The 15,266-nt window shown below is 50.5% G+C and overlaps 1 protein-coding gene across 1 annotated transcript; it reads right to left on the reverse strand.

Annotated features, from left to right (window-relative positions):
- Nucleotides 1-5,832: 5,832 nt before the first annotated feature.
- On the reverse strand, nucleotides 5,833-14,473 carry AOC3 (amine oxidase copper containing 3). Its single transcript, XM_066364086.1, has 4 exons — nucleotides 12,722-14,473; nucleotides 10,915-11,200; nucleotides 10,380-10,509; nucleotides 5,833-8,885 (listed from the first exon to the last, which is right to left on the reverse strand). Exons 1-4 carry the CDS (start codon nucleotides 14,319-14,321, stop codon nucleotides 8,610-8,612), a joined length of 2,292 nt encoding a protein of 763 aa, XP_066220183.1. The 5' UTR covers nucleotides 14,322-14,473; the 3' UTR covers nucleotides 5,833-8,609.
- Between the last annotated feature and the right edge of the window lie 793 nt (nucleotides 14,474-15,266).

Here is a 15,266-nt window from a genome sequence, read left to right on the forward strand (position 1 = left end):
CCTGGAGAGGTCAGATTATCTGGAAATATTTATACAACCAGTTCTTTTTATTCTTACTTTTTCTTTAAACCTGTAGGAGTAGAGTGGTATTCGTTCCAAGGTTGTGAGAAAGGGAGCGATCCTCTTCCTTCAGGATGGAATTTAAACAAAATAACCCCCCTCTCCAGGGAGATCAGCCCTAACTGTCCTCGATGAAAATGGCAACTGATTTTTCTTTACTGATCTGGTTTGCATATTCTACAGACGCACGTCATGAAAAACAGTATTTTAAAAATGCTTTGATGAACAAGCAGGAGAAAACAGGGATTTTGCACTAAGAACAAGCGGGTCAACCCCTCCTCCTGTCCCTGGCTTGGTAAGTCTGGCCTCAGGGCAGCAGAAACTGAGCATAGTAGCAGTGGCCCCTGAGGTCACCCAGGGAAGCCTCTGCAAAGAGAAAAGAGGAAGTTCAAGGACAGAGTTTTGAAAAATGCCAAGTTTTGGGGCTAAGGGGCCTGGTGGGCGGAGCAGAGGCAAAGGAGCCAGCAGAGACCACTAAGCAGACAGGAGAGTCCGAATGTGGGGAGGTCAAGACAAGAGAGTTTCAAGAAAGAAGTAGTCAGTGTTGTCAGATCCACTGAGATGCCCAGAAGGTAGGTGGCTGGAAAAGGCTGTTGATTTTGCATTTAGAATTCCCTGGTGACTTTTGTCAGAGCAATGTCTGTGACTTGAGGATCAGCAGAGGGAAGACATCAGGTTGAGGACTGACTGGGGCCAGATAGGGAGCAGACCCAGGATGGGCGGGACCCTCCATGCAGGAAGGCTGAGAGAAGATCCCCCTCAGGGGATGTGGGGTCCCGGAGTGGCTCAGTGAGATGAGAATAGAGAGGAAGAGCCAGCCATGAGGAAGAGATTATAAATACAGGGAGCGGATAGCTGAAAGAGAACCTTCTGGGAGGAGCTGGGAAGAGGGGGGATTCCCCTTAAACTGGTAGAGAGGCTGTAGAATTAATGAGCCTGTTCTTACTGCCAAACCCAGTCAAAGAAGTTTTCAGGAAGGTCCCAGGCACCTTTTTTTAGGGGTTCAACTTTTTTCTACAATGAAATACCACCTCACACCTGTTAGATTGGCTGTTATCAACAAGACAGGTAATAACTAGTGTTGGAGAGGCTATAGAGAAAAAGGAACCTTCATTCACTGCTGGTGGGAATGCAAATTAGTACAACCATTATGGAAGAAAGTATGGTGATTCTTCAAAAAATTAAGAATAGAATTACCATATGGCCCAGAAATCCCTCTACTGGGAAAACATTGGTATGTAAAGACACATGCACGTGCCCTGGCCGGTTGGCTCAGTGGTAGAGCATCAGCCTGGCATGCAGGAGTCCTGGGTTTGATTCCCGGGCAGGGCACACAGGAGAGGTGCCCATCTGCTTCTCCATCCCTCCCCCTCTCCTTCCTCTCTGTCTCTCTCTTCCCCTCCCGCAGCCAAGGCTCCATTGGAGCAAAAGTTTGCCCGGGCGCTGAGGATGACTCTGTGGCCTCTGCCTCAGGCACTAGAATGGCTCTGATTGCGGCAGAGCAACGCCCCAGAGGGGCAGAGCATCTTCCCCTGGTGGGCATGCCGGGTGGATCATGGTCAGGTGCATGCGGGAGTCTGTCTGACTGCCTCCCCATTTCCAACTTCAGAAAAATTAAAAAAAAAAAAAAGAAAGAAAAAGAAAAAGACACACGCACCCCCATGTTATTCACAGTGACCAACACATGACACATTATTCACAGTGACCAACACATGGAAATAACCAAAGTGTCCCTCGCTAGAGGATTGGATAAAGAAGATGTGGTACATCTATACAATGGAATACTACTACCCAGTCATAAGAAATAATGACATGGTAACATTTATGACAAAATAGATGGACCTTGAGAACATTATAGTGGATGAAATAAGTAAACCAGAAAAAGCTAAAACCTGTATGATTTCACACATAGGTGGAATATAGAACTGAGATTCATGGGCATAGATAAAAGTGAAGTGGTTACCAGGAGGAAGGGAAGCATGGGATAAGGGGGTAAAAAGGGACAAATATAAGGTGACAAAAAATGATTTGACTTTGCTTTTTTTTGTTCTTGTTTTTAAATGATTTGACTCTGAATGATGGGTATACAACATAATGAACAGTTCAAATGGTATAGAAACGTTTACCTGAAACCTATGTACTCTTATTGATCAATGTCACTCCATTGAAGTTGATTTTCTAAATACAATTTGAAAAAAATAAATAAATACACCCACTGTGAGTCTGGCCTCTGGTGGTGCAGTGAACAAAACTTTGATCTAGAATGCTGAGGTCACCGTTTGAAACCCTGGGCTTGCCCAGTCAAGGCACATACAACAATCAAGCAGTGAACAACTGAAGTGAAGCAGCTATGAGCTGATACTTCTTTCCCCATCCTCCTCTCTCTGTAAAATCAATAAATAAAATATTTTTTGTGTGTGTTTGTATTGAATATATTTTTCTGAAGTAAGAAGCAGGGAGGCTGAGAGACAGACTCCCACATGCACCCGACTGGGATCCACCTGGCATATCCACCAGGGGGCAATGTTCTGCCCATCTGGGCTGTTGTTCCGTTGCGGGCTGAGCCATTCTAGCGCCTGAGGCTGAGGCCATGGAGTCATCCTCAGCGCCCAGGCCAACTTTGCTCCAATGGAGCCTTGGCTGCAGGATGTGAAGAGAGAGATAGAGAGGAAGGAGAGGGGGAAGGGTGGAGAAGCAGATGGGCGCTTCTCCTGGGTGCTCTGGCCAGGAATCGAACCCAGGACTTCCACACGCCGATGCTCTACCACTGAGCCAACTGGCCAGGGCAATAAATAAAATCTTTTATAAAAACCCACTATGGCCTGACCAGACGGTGACGCAGTGGATAGAGCGTCGGACTGGGATGCAGAGGACCTGGGTTCGAGACCCCGAGGTCGCCAGCTTGAGCGCGGGCTCATCTGGTTTGAGGAAAGGCCCACCAGCTTGAACCCAAGGTCGCTGGCTCCAGCAAGGGGTTACTCGGTCTGCTGAAGGCCTGCGGTCAAGGCACGTATGAGAGAGTAATTGATGAACAACTAAGGTGTTGCAATGCGCAATGAAAAACTAATGATTGATGCTTCTCATCTCTCTCCGTTCCTGTCTGTCTGTCCCTGTCTATCCCTCTCTCTGACTCTCTCTCTGTCTCTGTAAAAAATAAAAAAATAAAAAACCACTATGCACTGTACAACATTTACAAGGATAATGTAAGCAATTATCACATAACCATACTAACTAGAAAGGTGACTGATTCTTGGGTGAACTTTCACTTTAGTCAGCAACTGACTTTCCCAAGTGATCTCTTCAGTGTTCAGAGAATATAGTGCTCTTCCATTCATGAGGTCATAGGCTGCACTGAGGCCAAATGGGGCCTCCCTGAGCCAGATTCCTCACAGTCCTCCCCCAGGCCTCACCATGCTTTCAGATCACCATCATCCCTTACCTTTGACCCACCTCTCTGTGGCTGGGCCTTCCATCAACTTTATTCTTTGTGTGTGGGTCAGAATATCATAAAGAAATATCCTAAAATCAGATGCTGTCACTCCCTTGCTTAAAATCCTTTCATGGCTCCCCATTTTTGTTAGGATAACCACGGCTTGAAAGGACCTGCCTCCTCTGTCCCCTCCTCATTCCTCTAGGCTCTCCTCACAGCCCATGTGCCTGTCAATAAACATGGGTACTTGGATGGTGCCACCTTGTCATCTCCTGGCTTTTGTACATATTACCTGGCTTAGAATGTTCTTTCCACTTTTCTTTCTCCCCGGCCAACTTCTACTCCTCTGCCGAGAGCAGTTTATTTAGACATCAGATCCCTCAGGAGACCTGCTGTTGTCCTGTTCCCACCTCCCCATTCACAATCTTCATCTGTAATTGCCCCTTTACTTGCCTCTCTCACTTCTGAGGACAGAAATTGTATCTCTTTATTCACTAATACATGCCAGTGCCTTGCATGGTGCCTGGCACTTAGAAGGCACTTTATCAGTCTTCGTTGCGTGCACCGGGAGCTGGAGCCCTCCCCAGCGCCTTCAGGACAGCAGAGGCAGGTGAGTACATCTTGTGCTCCTCACAAGGGGTTCTGGTGTCTACACTCCTGGGGAAGTCCCGGTTATGCCCTCTGAGCTAAGTCCCAGCGATCCCCTTGTCCAGCTCCTCTAAGGGCCCAAGTGCTTAAGTTCTCAGCCTGGGGGACACCAGTTCTTTCAGAACCTGACATCCTCAGTCACAATTCGCTTGACTGTAAGTCTGAAACCAACACTGTCGCTGGCCTCAGTGGTCTAAGGAAGCAATTGGGTTGGGGCTCCAGGGTACTGCGTGGGGACAAAGGCCATATCCTCAACCCAGACCCAGTTCTCTGGTCCTGCCAGGGTGGGAGGCAGGGTGGAGGGCGTGGAGAGAAAGAGGGAAGGCTAGTCATATAGCCCTCCTCACCCAAGCTGGACTGACTCTCTCTTGACCTACATGTCCATTGAGGCTTGGAAGAGTTGATGTCCTCCTGGTGGTGACATGTAGAAACACCACAGTCACATTTTCAGATAAAAGCTTGTGAGCATTTTTACACACAGACACTTTCATCACATACAAATACTCACATTCTTTGATCTAGAGATGGGTTTCAAAGTAATGACCTTGAAGTTATATAGTAAGATGGGGTGGGGGCGGGGTAGATACCAGCATTCCTTTATCCTTTTCCCCCAGCACGGACCATTGGGAAACTGTCCATAGGAAGGAGCCGTAGGGGTAGAAACAAAAGGATACACATCTTTTTTTTGTTTTATTGTGACAGAGAGGGACAGACAGACAGGAAGGGAGGGTGATGAGAAGCATCAATTCCTGGTTGTGGCACCTTAGTTGTTCATTGATTACTTTCTCATATGTGCCTTGACCGGGTGGCTACAGCAGACTGAGTGACCCATTGCTCAAGCCAGCGACCTTTGGGCTCAAACCAGATGAGCCGGCACTCAAGCTGGCGACCTTGGGGTTTTGAACCTGGGTCCTCTGTGTCCCAGTCTGACACTCTATCCACTGTGCCACCGCCTGGTCAGGCAAGGATATGCATCTTAAAAGTTAAGTTACTCAGGTCAGAGGAAGAGTAAGTGTAAAATCAGTCTCAAAGCCTCATGTGGCCAGGACATCCCTTTTTCTCTCCAGCTCAGTCTTCAGTCTCCCTTGTCCTGAATCTTTCTGTCCTGTGCCACTGTTGTTTCCACCCCAGGCTATGTTGTAAATCAATCTAGCCACCACTGGCCCTCTGCTCCTTTCTGAAGTCTTTCTCCCTGTTTTTTGGACCTAGTTTTTCTCCAGCTACGGACCCCTCCCCATCCACTGTTCCATTGACTCAGAGGTGAACTTGGGCTTGGGACAGGATAGGAGGTAGTAGAAGCCGATGCCTGAGCTCCCTGGATAGAGCTCCCTCTCGTCATAAGCTGAGCAGCATCCAGAATCTGTCTCCTGCACCTCACCGCCTGGCCTGGCCTGAGCTTCCGACAGGCGGAAGTCACCGTTCCCCATGGCTTCTCATTGGCCCTCTTCTAAAAGACAGAGCGAAAGTGAGAGAAAGACCGAGAGACACTGACTGAGGTTTAACATCTTCTGTGGAGATATACAACAAGCAAAAGAAGGCAAAGGAGTTTCCATAGGCCATGTACATTTCTCTTGGTCTCAAAAACTTAAGAAAATTGAGTGTGTGAACCCCCCCCCTTTACTCGCTTTACTCTCCCCCACCCCTAACCTGTCCAAAAAGACATGTCAGTTAAAAAAAAAAGATACAGGTCCTGTTTAGGTCCATTTATTATTTAATTTGAATAGGTAATATAGTCACATGTTTCAAAATTCAAAATGTACAAAAGGGTATATGGTGCTAAATCCCCTCCTTCTCCTATCCACAACTACCCTTTCCCTCTCCACAGGCAACCAGTGTTGCCCATTCCTCGGAATATTCACACATTGCGGACCAGTAGTTTTATTGCTAGCTTTACCCAGTGGCCAGATAAGTTTCTATTGAACAAGTACAAAAAATGTTTTACATAAATGTGGTTTTTTTGGTGTTTTTTTTTTACAGAGACAGAGAGTCAGAGAGAGGGATAGATAGGGACAAACAGGAACAAAGAGAGATGAGAAGCATCATCAGTTTTTTGTTGCGACACCTTAGTTGTTCATTGATTGCTTTCTCATATGTGCCTTGACTGTGGGCCTTCAGCAGACCGAGTGACCCCTTGCTCAAGCCAGCAACCTTGGGTCCAAGCTGATGAGCTTTTGCTCGAACCAGATGAGCCCGCACTCAAGCTGGCGACCTCGGGGTCTCAAACTTGGGTCCTCTGCATCCCAGTCCGAAGCTCTATCCACTGCGCCACTGCCCTGGTCAGGCATTTGTACATAAATGTTAAGGGCACACTTTAAAATTAAATATCCATTGCATTTTGAAGTTATTTATTACATGTTCTTGCAAGCTAATATCTTTTTAAAGTATGATACTTTGTAAAACAAGCCTTAGAACAGAAAACATGAGAATTCTCATGATCTGTCCACAATTTGTTCAGTGGTAGAGCATTGGCCCAGCGTGTGGACGTCCCAGATTCGATTCCTGGTCAGGGCACACAGGAGAAGTGACCATCTGCTTCTCCATACCTCCCCCTGCTCTCTCTCTCTCTTCCCCTCTCGCAGCCATGACTTGATTGGTTCAAGCACATCAGCCCGGGCTGCTGAGGATGGCTGCCTGGAGCCTCCACCTCAGGTGCTAAAAATAGCTCGGTAGCAGCATGTTCCCAGATGGGCAGAGCATCTGCCCCAGATGGAGGTTGCCGGATGGATCCCGGTAGCCAAGGCACATGCAGGAGTCTGTCTCTCTATCTCCCCTCCTCTGACTTAGAAAAGAAGAAAGAAAAATCACAAATGGGAAATACACTATACACATTTCTGCACCTTGCCTTTCATTGGAAGATTATCCCTATTAGTATACAAGGAGATATAATTATATGTATTTATAGCTGCATAGTATTGCATTATAAGGCTGCACCAGAATTTATTTAACCAATCCTCTAGGGAAGGACATTTCTGGGCTTTCCAAACTCTTGCTATTTGTATACTGGCCCCCAATCCAGCTCATTTGCATGCCCACATGTGATTGGACAGCCCCGCCCAGTTGGTCACTGGAGTTCCTGGGTATTTCTGCTTCTCACCCTTGGTGTCCACCCAGCCTCTGTGTTGGCTGCTGTGGAGGACAGAGGTCACTGGTCACACACAGCCCTGGCACAAAATGACCACTCCTCATTACCACTGTACCCACAAAAACACCTAAAATGCTAACTTTGCTCACTGCTGTCTCTATGACCATCCTCTGTTGAGACTGCAAGGCAAGGCTATACCTATGGGCAGAGAGAACACACCCTGCCCAGGCCTGGGGTTGGTGTACCTCCTACTCTCCATATGTGACATACACGGGGACAGATAGGGATTGTTCTCTCAACCTAGATGTTCCTGGCATTTTGAAATTTCCATAGGCTTAGGGCCAGAAAAGGAGACTAAAGTTGAGAAATGAGGGCTGGGAGGGAAATCCCAGGATATAAGAAAGAGTAGGAACAGGAGGAGGAGGTAGTAGGCAAGAAGCAGAGGGAAAAAGGTGGAGGACTTGGATAAGGGGAATATGGATTAAGAAGCCCCTTCCCACCCTGGCCGGTTGGCTCAGCGGTAGAGCGTTGGCCTGGCGTGCAGAAGTCCCGGGTTCGATTCCCGGCCAGGGCACACAGGAGAAGTGCCCATCTGCTTCTCTACCCCTCCCCCTCTCCTTCCTCTCTGTCTCTCTCTTCCCCTCCCGCAGCCAAGGCTCCATTGGAGCAAAGTTGGTCCGGGCGTTGAGGATGGCCCTGTGACCTCTGCCTCAGGTGCTAGAATGGCTCTGGATGCAACAGAGCGATGCCCCGGATGGGCAGAACATCGCCCCCTGGTGGGCAGAGCGTCGCCCCCTGGTGGGCGTGCCGGCGGGATCCCGGTCGGGCGCATGCGGGAGTCTGTCTGACTGCCTCCCTGTTTCTAGCTTCGGAAAAATGAAAAAAAAAAAAAAAGAAGAAGCCCCTTCCCGCTCCTCCATGCATGCACAGGCCTGGCAGGAGCCTGTCCTGGCGCCGCTAGGGGACTGTCCTCATTGCAGAGGCCCAGCTCCATCTCCCAAGGCAGGGACTGGAGGCCAGAAGGGACCTGGAGACAGCCTAAAACCATTTGGGAAAACCAGAAAGAAAAAAAAGGATCTCTGGCAAAAAGCTTGGCCATCATTCCAAGCTCCTGGCTGGCCATTCCTCTCTTCTATGGGACAGGAACCCAGCAGGTCTGTTGACAACAAAGCTGGGTCTTCCCTGTGCCCCCCCCCACTGCCAGTATCACAGGCTCAGGGTGCTCCCAATAGAGAAAGGAAGCAAGAGAGGATGATGGCAGGAGGCAACCTTGGGGGAGGGGGAGGAAGAAACCTGAGGAAGGGAAAAATGGCATCAATCTGCCCAACCCAGTGTCCACAGCTCCCCAACCCCAGGGTCCCTGGAAACATTACCCATCCCAGGGACCACCTAGTTGTGAGAGAAGCCCCCATGAGAGAAGGCGGGGAGCTCGGGGGCACAGTCAGCGTCCTTGGGGAGGCAAGCCAGGGGGTTGACCTCACAGGCCCCAGCATCCTGGTCTCCCCGGAAATAGATGGAGTCAGCAGAATTGGAAGTCGGATCCTGGTCAAAGAAGTTGTAGGGTCGGAGGAAGAAGCCCACACCATTTCCCACAGTCACCGTGTTGGGAATGTCCTCTGCATGTGGGATGTGCAGGAAACCAGCTGTCACCCAGGCCACCAAGTCCTAGCAGGGGAGAAGAAAGAGAATCATAAGGCCTGGCTTTGCTAAAGGCACACCTGCCTCACACAGTAGCTTTGTATGTAGGATTTGTCACGCCCCCTTTCCTCAAAAGGATCTTAAATCTTTTCTTTTTTTTTTTGACAGAGACAGAAAGAGTCAGAGAGAGGGAAAGACAGAGACAGACAGAAAGGGAGAGAGATGAGAAGCATCAATTCTTTGTTGTTGCACCTTAGTTCAAGGGTTCCCAAACGATGGCCCGTGGGCCGCGCATGTGGCCCTGAGGCCATTTATCCGGCCCCCGCCGCACTTCCGGAAGGGGTACCTCTTTCATTGGTGGTCAGTGAGAGGAACATTGTTTCCATGGAAATACTGGTCAGTTTGTTGATTTAAATTTACTTGTTCTTTATTTTAAATATTGTATTTGTTCCCATTTGTTTTTTTACTTTAAAATAAGATATGTGCAGTGTGCATAGGGATTTGTTCATAGTTTTTTTTATAGTCTGGCCCTCCAACGGTCTGAGGGACAGTGAACTGGCCTCCTGTGTAAAAAGTTTGGGGACCCCTGTCTTAGTTGTTCATTGACTACTTTCTCATATATACTTTGAGTGGGGGGCTACAGCAGAGCAAGTGATCCCTTGCTCAAGCCAGCGACCTTGGGTTCAAGCCAATGACGTATGGGCTCAAGCCAGTGACCATGGGTCATGTCTATGATTCCATGCTCAAGCCATCGACCCCTGCGCTCAAACTGGTGAGCCCATGCTCAAGCCAGCAACCTCAGAGTTTCAAACCTGGATCCTCCAGGTCCCAGTCTGATGCTCTATCCACTGCGCCACCGCCTGGTCAGGTGGATCTTAAGTCTTTATACATTTTTCTTATTGGTCCAGAAGTCAAAGCATAATCAATTTCATATTCATATTGGGAGCAACACCTGCCTTCCTGACCCAGCCTGTGCTGTGCTCTCCCTCTCTAACATTTCCTATTACATCTTCATCGGCCTATCCATCCCCAGAGGAATAATAATGCTACAGTCAACTTTAGCTCCTTCCCCCTTAACTCCCAGAACGTTCTCATACTAGAACTGATGGAAGCAGGATGAAGAAGAGCAGATAAGGGCCCAGGAGGCAGAAAAGGCCAACATTCAGAAATTAATCCTTTAGTGGTCCCACCAGGAATGGGCTGTAGATACAAGAGATGTGGTCTTCCTTGGTGACCTCCAGCCCTCCTTGAGTCTTAGGGCATGAAAAGTACTCAGTCCACAGAGCTGAGACTCAGAGTTGTAGGGTCTTGAGGATAGGCTAGGGATTCAGCAGCATCTGCAAATGAATTCCCAGCGTGGGAAGACTCCCTCAAGAGGTAACGATCAGATCCATGAAAGTACAGAAGGCAGGAGTCAGCTCCACTCCTGAGGAGACCAGACGGTTTTCAGGGATCCCCAAGAGATGATGGGTCTCATCTGTATGCCCCTACCCCTCTCACTGGCCCCTCCAATCAGCTGACCTCTGCAACAATGGTCTCGTTGTTGATGAAGTCAGTGAAGTCCACAGTGGGGGCCCAAGGGTCATTCTGATTGAAGATACTGGAGCTGCTGGGCTCTTCCTCCTTCCGCTGGGTCACTGCCAGTTGGTACCTAGGGAGGTCAGGCCTCTAAGGTCACTTGCTCTATTCTGCTGCCAGATTGTGATGGAAGGGAGTTGAGCATGTGAACCTCACTGAGCTTTCCCATCTCATTCACTCAGTGACTCTGATGCCAACCTGGTGAGTCATCCAACATATTTCCAGGGCCTCCTATTTACCCCCCTGCCATATCACAGCATGGTCCCTCCCCCATGCAAAGGAGAAAAAAGTTCTCAGCCCTGAGCTTTAGTCCTCAAAGGGAGGACATGCCCAGTGCCCACTGCATGTGCCTTTTGGTAACTTGGGAATCCTCCTAGAGCTCTTATCTCACTTTGCATACAGTTTGAGATGAGTTTCCAGTTGCGTCCCCAATGCTCCACTCCCATCGCCCCCAGCCTCTGTGACACCCACCGCTCACCTCCCCCAGCTGACGGCTCTCTCCATGGAGCTGTTCTGGGGCAGCGGCTCGCCAGCAAAACTGAGCATCTGGATGCGGTAGCCCCGCGGGTGACCCCACTTGTTGCTGCGGTTGCTGGCCAGGTACAGGTAGCGAGGGGAGGCACTGCCCAGGGGGAACGCGGCCTGCTCTTCTGTCTCCAGCAGCTTCCGGGTCAACTGCAGTCTCTGCATCTGGTGCTCAGGGCTCCAGGGTACCGCCATGGGGACAAAGACCATGTCCTCAGCCCAGACCCAGTTCTCCAGTCCTGCCGGGTGGGGTGAAAGAGGGGGAGAAGGGGCAGGAGGGAGGGCTGATCATGCAGGTGCCCTGTCCCCACCTGGCTTCCGATTGGGGGCCAAAGAGAAGCCCAGAACAGAGTGTGCCCTCTGCTTCCCTTCCCCACCCCCAAAATATCCCCAATGTTTTAGCCAAAGCTGTTAACCTGTAAAGTATTTCATCAAGGATTTCACTTATTTATTGTTTTATTTGTTTATTCACTTATCTCATTAGTGGCGAGGCCCAGGCTCGGCCCTGGGGGCACACAGATGAACAAAACATCATCCTTACCCTTCTGCTCTCATAGAGGGTGCAGACGGCAATGCCCTGACTGGCCTGCAATGTGAGAGGAACACATTCAAGATTCGAGGTTATAGGAATAGAGGTGCAGGTAGGAAAAGGGAGCCTTCCAGGGCAACTTTTCAGCCTGGCCTCATGGGATGTTACCAGCAGAGATGACATAGCAGGACATTCACAGCAGGAGCAAAACAGGAGCAAAAGCAAAGAAGCCCGTCTATCTTATGTGCTGTGTGTGTCCAGGGACAGGGTGTGTGTGTGTGTGTGTGTGTGTGTGTGTGTGTGTGTGTGTGGCTAAAGCCATGCTCAGGGAAGAATCTGAAAGGCAGGTAGAGCTGCATTCTGAAGGGAAGGACCTTGTAGGTGCTTCTGTGGACGGGATCCTATAGGTGATGTAAGTGAGACCTGCATGAGGGAGCAGGCTGGATGGCTGGTAGGTCCCTTTGGATACAGAGTTGATCCTCGATCCAGGAGGAAGAAGAGTAGAAGCAGCAGAAAGAGCTCTGGCACCAACAAGGATATGAGAGCGGAGCCTAGTGAGGAGTTTAAGGTATTTCAGAGGCAGAACAGAAAAAAATCTGGTGATTAGCTCAATGTGGGGAAGGAAAGTAAAAAGACTCCAAGACATCATGTTTCCTTGGCTCTCTCTGTGACCACCAGGAACTATCTGGAATGTTCCGCAGGGTCCATTCTACCCCTCACACTTAAGTCCCGAGAGAGATAGAAAATCAGGGAGGAGGAAGGCTCATCTCTCTAAGAAATGTCTAACCCGGGGTGTTCCATGACTGGCCTGCATGTGCCGGGAGTTGGCAGAATGCAAACGTGTCCTCTGAACACAAGCACCACAGGCCAGATACAGAGAAATAAACAGACAAACAAATGGCCACGTCCCTGAAATGGGTCCCGTATAAGTGCAGGGTGGGGAGAGGGCAAAGGGACTCTGTTGGCCCAGATCCTGCCTCCTCTCTGAGCTTTCTCTTTTCCCAAGACTTTCTGATGAGGTCACATGGAGGGAGGGTGGCAGCTGTGCACTCAGTCAATGAGCTAAATTCAGCATCTAACAGTCTCCTATCCAGCCAAAGAAGCATGAACTCCAAAATCACACTCATTCTCATATCTTCCTTTCCTACGTAACCGCCATAACCCTAAACCAAATAGAGACAATCCCTCAGCCCTCTCTTCGGGAATCCCTTCCCCTTCTGGGATGTCTTACCTCCTACATCCAGATCCACCTTGAAGTGGGCACTGTGGGTGTGGATGGTGCCCAGCGTGTGCTCCCCAACCTGGTTCCCGTAACTTCGGGCAGCACCAAAGAGGAACGCTGAGCTGATGTAGCCCGTAGCATGGAATTTGACTTCTATGGCCCCATTGGGGTGGAAGAGCATATCCCACACATAGTTGTAATTGAGCAAGGTGGATACAGATCTGATGACCAGCACTGTCTCTGAAAGGCCCCCAAAATAGTGGGAGTAGAAATTTGAGTGGTGTCGTCTCAGGGGGAGGTCCTGGTTCTGTTCAAATACACAGAAGGCATCTTGTCTTGTCTTGGGAGTTTGGGACTCCAAAAGGAAGTGCCAGTCCACATAGGTTGCCAGGTAGGGACAGTCCACCCCACGGGTCAGAGGCGTGGAGTACTTGCCCATGCCAAAGCTGCCATCAATATAGCGGGTCAGCAATGCTGCGGGGGAGTTTCCACCATAGATGGCCAAGGCCTCTTGGAGGCTGATTTCATAAGCTAGCCTCTCTCCCTGGAAGCGGATGTCAAAGATCCTTGGGCCACTGAAAGCTCCAAGGCCAAAAGAGAAAGTCCACAATGAGGAGGCCACTCGACCACCCTGGACACTGAAGCGGGGGCCCTGGGGATGGAACTGCAGAGGGGGAGCAGGACCTGGAGGCACCTGGGACTTCAGGGACCAGGACCCACCTGTGCCATTGTCTGGGATCAGCACCACATTCACCAGGCCAGCCTCAAATTGGTCCTCTAGCTCAGCCAGACTCTTATAGTAGCGGCCTTGAAAGAACACCTTCTGGATGGTCCAGCGGGCAGGGTCCAGAGCCTTGTGGTCTACCAGTAGCTCCAATCCTATGGGGTGCAGGAAAAACCCAGCCCCTGAGATGTTGTAGTAGAGGCCAAACCAGGTGGCTCGGTCCCCAGATCGCAAACCCCGGGGGGCCGTGGTCATTGTCACGAGGTTCCTTCCTTGGCGTCTGTAGAAGCAGCAGTGGTGGAGGAGACCAGCAGCCTGGGGCAGCTCTCTGTCGAAGATCATCTGGTCTATGTCCAGGTATTCTCGGATCAGCACGGGGCGGCGGTGATAGGGCACGGGGCCCCCATAACGCTCCACGGTCACATCCCGCATGTAGGTGGGGTGGGGCAGCGGTCCCACCACCAGCTCACTCACATTGGGCTGGGCTTGTCCACCAAAGAAGACGATGGCCAGTGCCTCCCGGGCAGGTGGGGGGCTCCCCCTGTCCAGGTGAGCCAAGGCTGCAGCCTTGTGGGGCAGCTGCAGCTCCACCGAGAAGATGCAGTTGTCTGAGGGGCGGGCCTGGGCTGCATCCACCAGACCTGGCCCCAGCTGCTGGGTCAGAAAGCTCATCACAGCCATCAGCTCCTCTTGGCTCAGGTCTGCAAACAGCTGGCTCTGGCCAGGGTGTGTCCACTGCTGGGCACTGGGTGATATGGAGGGGCAAGGGGGAGGCAGGCTGGGTTCACCCCCATCTCCTCCTCTGCCAGCCAGCAAGACACATACCAAGGCAAAGATGGTGATGACCGCCAGAGCGAGGAGCACCAGGGTGGTCTTCTGGTTCATTGTCTCGTGAGCAGAGGACAGTGGATTGAACCAGAATGGAGACGTGTATTCTCAGGTCAGCGAATGAGGGTCTCTCTTGGATCCTATGTTGGGGGCTCCTGGACTCTGGTTTAGGTTTCCAGTTTTCAGAGGCAAAGAAGACTGAGAGTGGGAAGAAGTGGGAAGGCTGGGGCTGGGGGTGGGGCGGGCCAGGGCTGGGGGCGGGCCTGCTACAGGGCAGAGGCGATTTCCACAGACCTTACATGGCTTTTTCTTAAAGGCTCCAAGTCAGACTTTGCTCTCTGGGTCAGGGGTGGAACTGGGGAGCGCTGGGTAGGGGAAGGGGGAGCAATTTCAAAATTATGTAGTTGACCAGCCTGAGCACAAAAATGTACCCCTGCCAAGGAGCAGGATCTGTCTCTCACCCCCCTCAGCCCTGCTTCCTCCCCCAGCCCCCACCTTCCCAGGGCCAGATGTTCCCTTTCCTGGAACTTGCAACTATTGTTCTCCTCCCAATGGAACTCCCACCCCCAGCCCTTCAGTTTCCCAAACAGCATTTCTTGGCCAGGTCTGTCCCCTTGTCCTCTCTCCTCCATTGCTAATTTCCTTGGCTGGAATCCTTAATATTCTCTGAGGAATTCTAGATACTTCAAAAGTCACATAAAAGAAATTCAAGTAAAAATCTTGTAATATTTTTATTATAAATTGCACCTACCATCTATTTTTATAAAATTCTGTCTATTCTTCCATTTCAATGCACCTGATGAAGAAATATTGCCCTGGCCGGTTGGCTCAGCGGTAGAGCGTCGGCCTAGCGTGCGGAGGACCCGGGTTTGATTCCCGGCCAGGGCACACAGGAGAAGCACCCATTTGCTTCTCCACCCCTCCGCCGCGCTTTCCTCTCTGTCTCTCTCTTCCCCTCCCGCAGCCAGGGCTCCATTGGAGCAAAGATGGCCCGGGCGCTGG

Source organism: Saccopteryx leptura, chromosome 2 (assembly GCF_036850995.1).
Source record: "Saccopteryx leptura isolate mSacLep1 chromosome 2, mSacLep1_pri_phased_curated, whole genome shotgun sequence".
In the NCBI taxonomy this organism is placed as follows: Eukaryota; Metazoa; Chordata; class Mammalia; order Chiroptera; family Emballonuridae; genus Saccopteryx; species Saccopteryx leptura.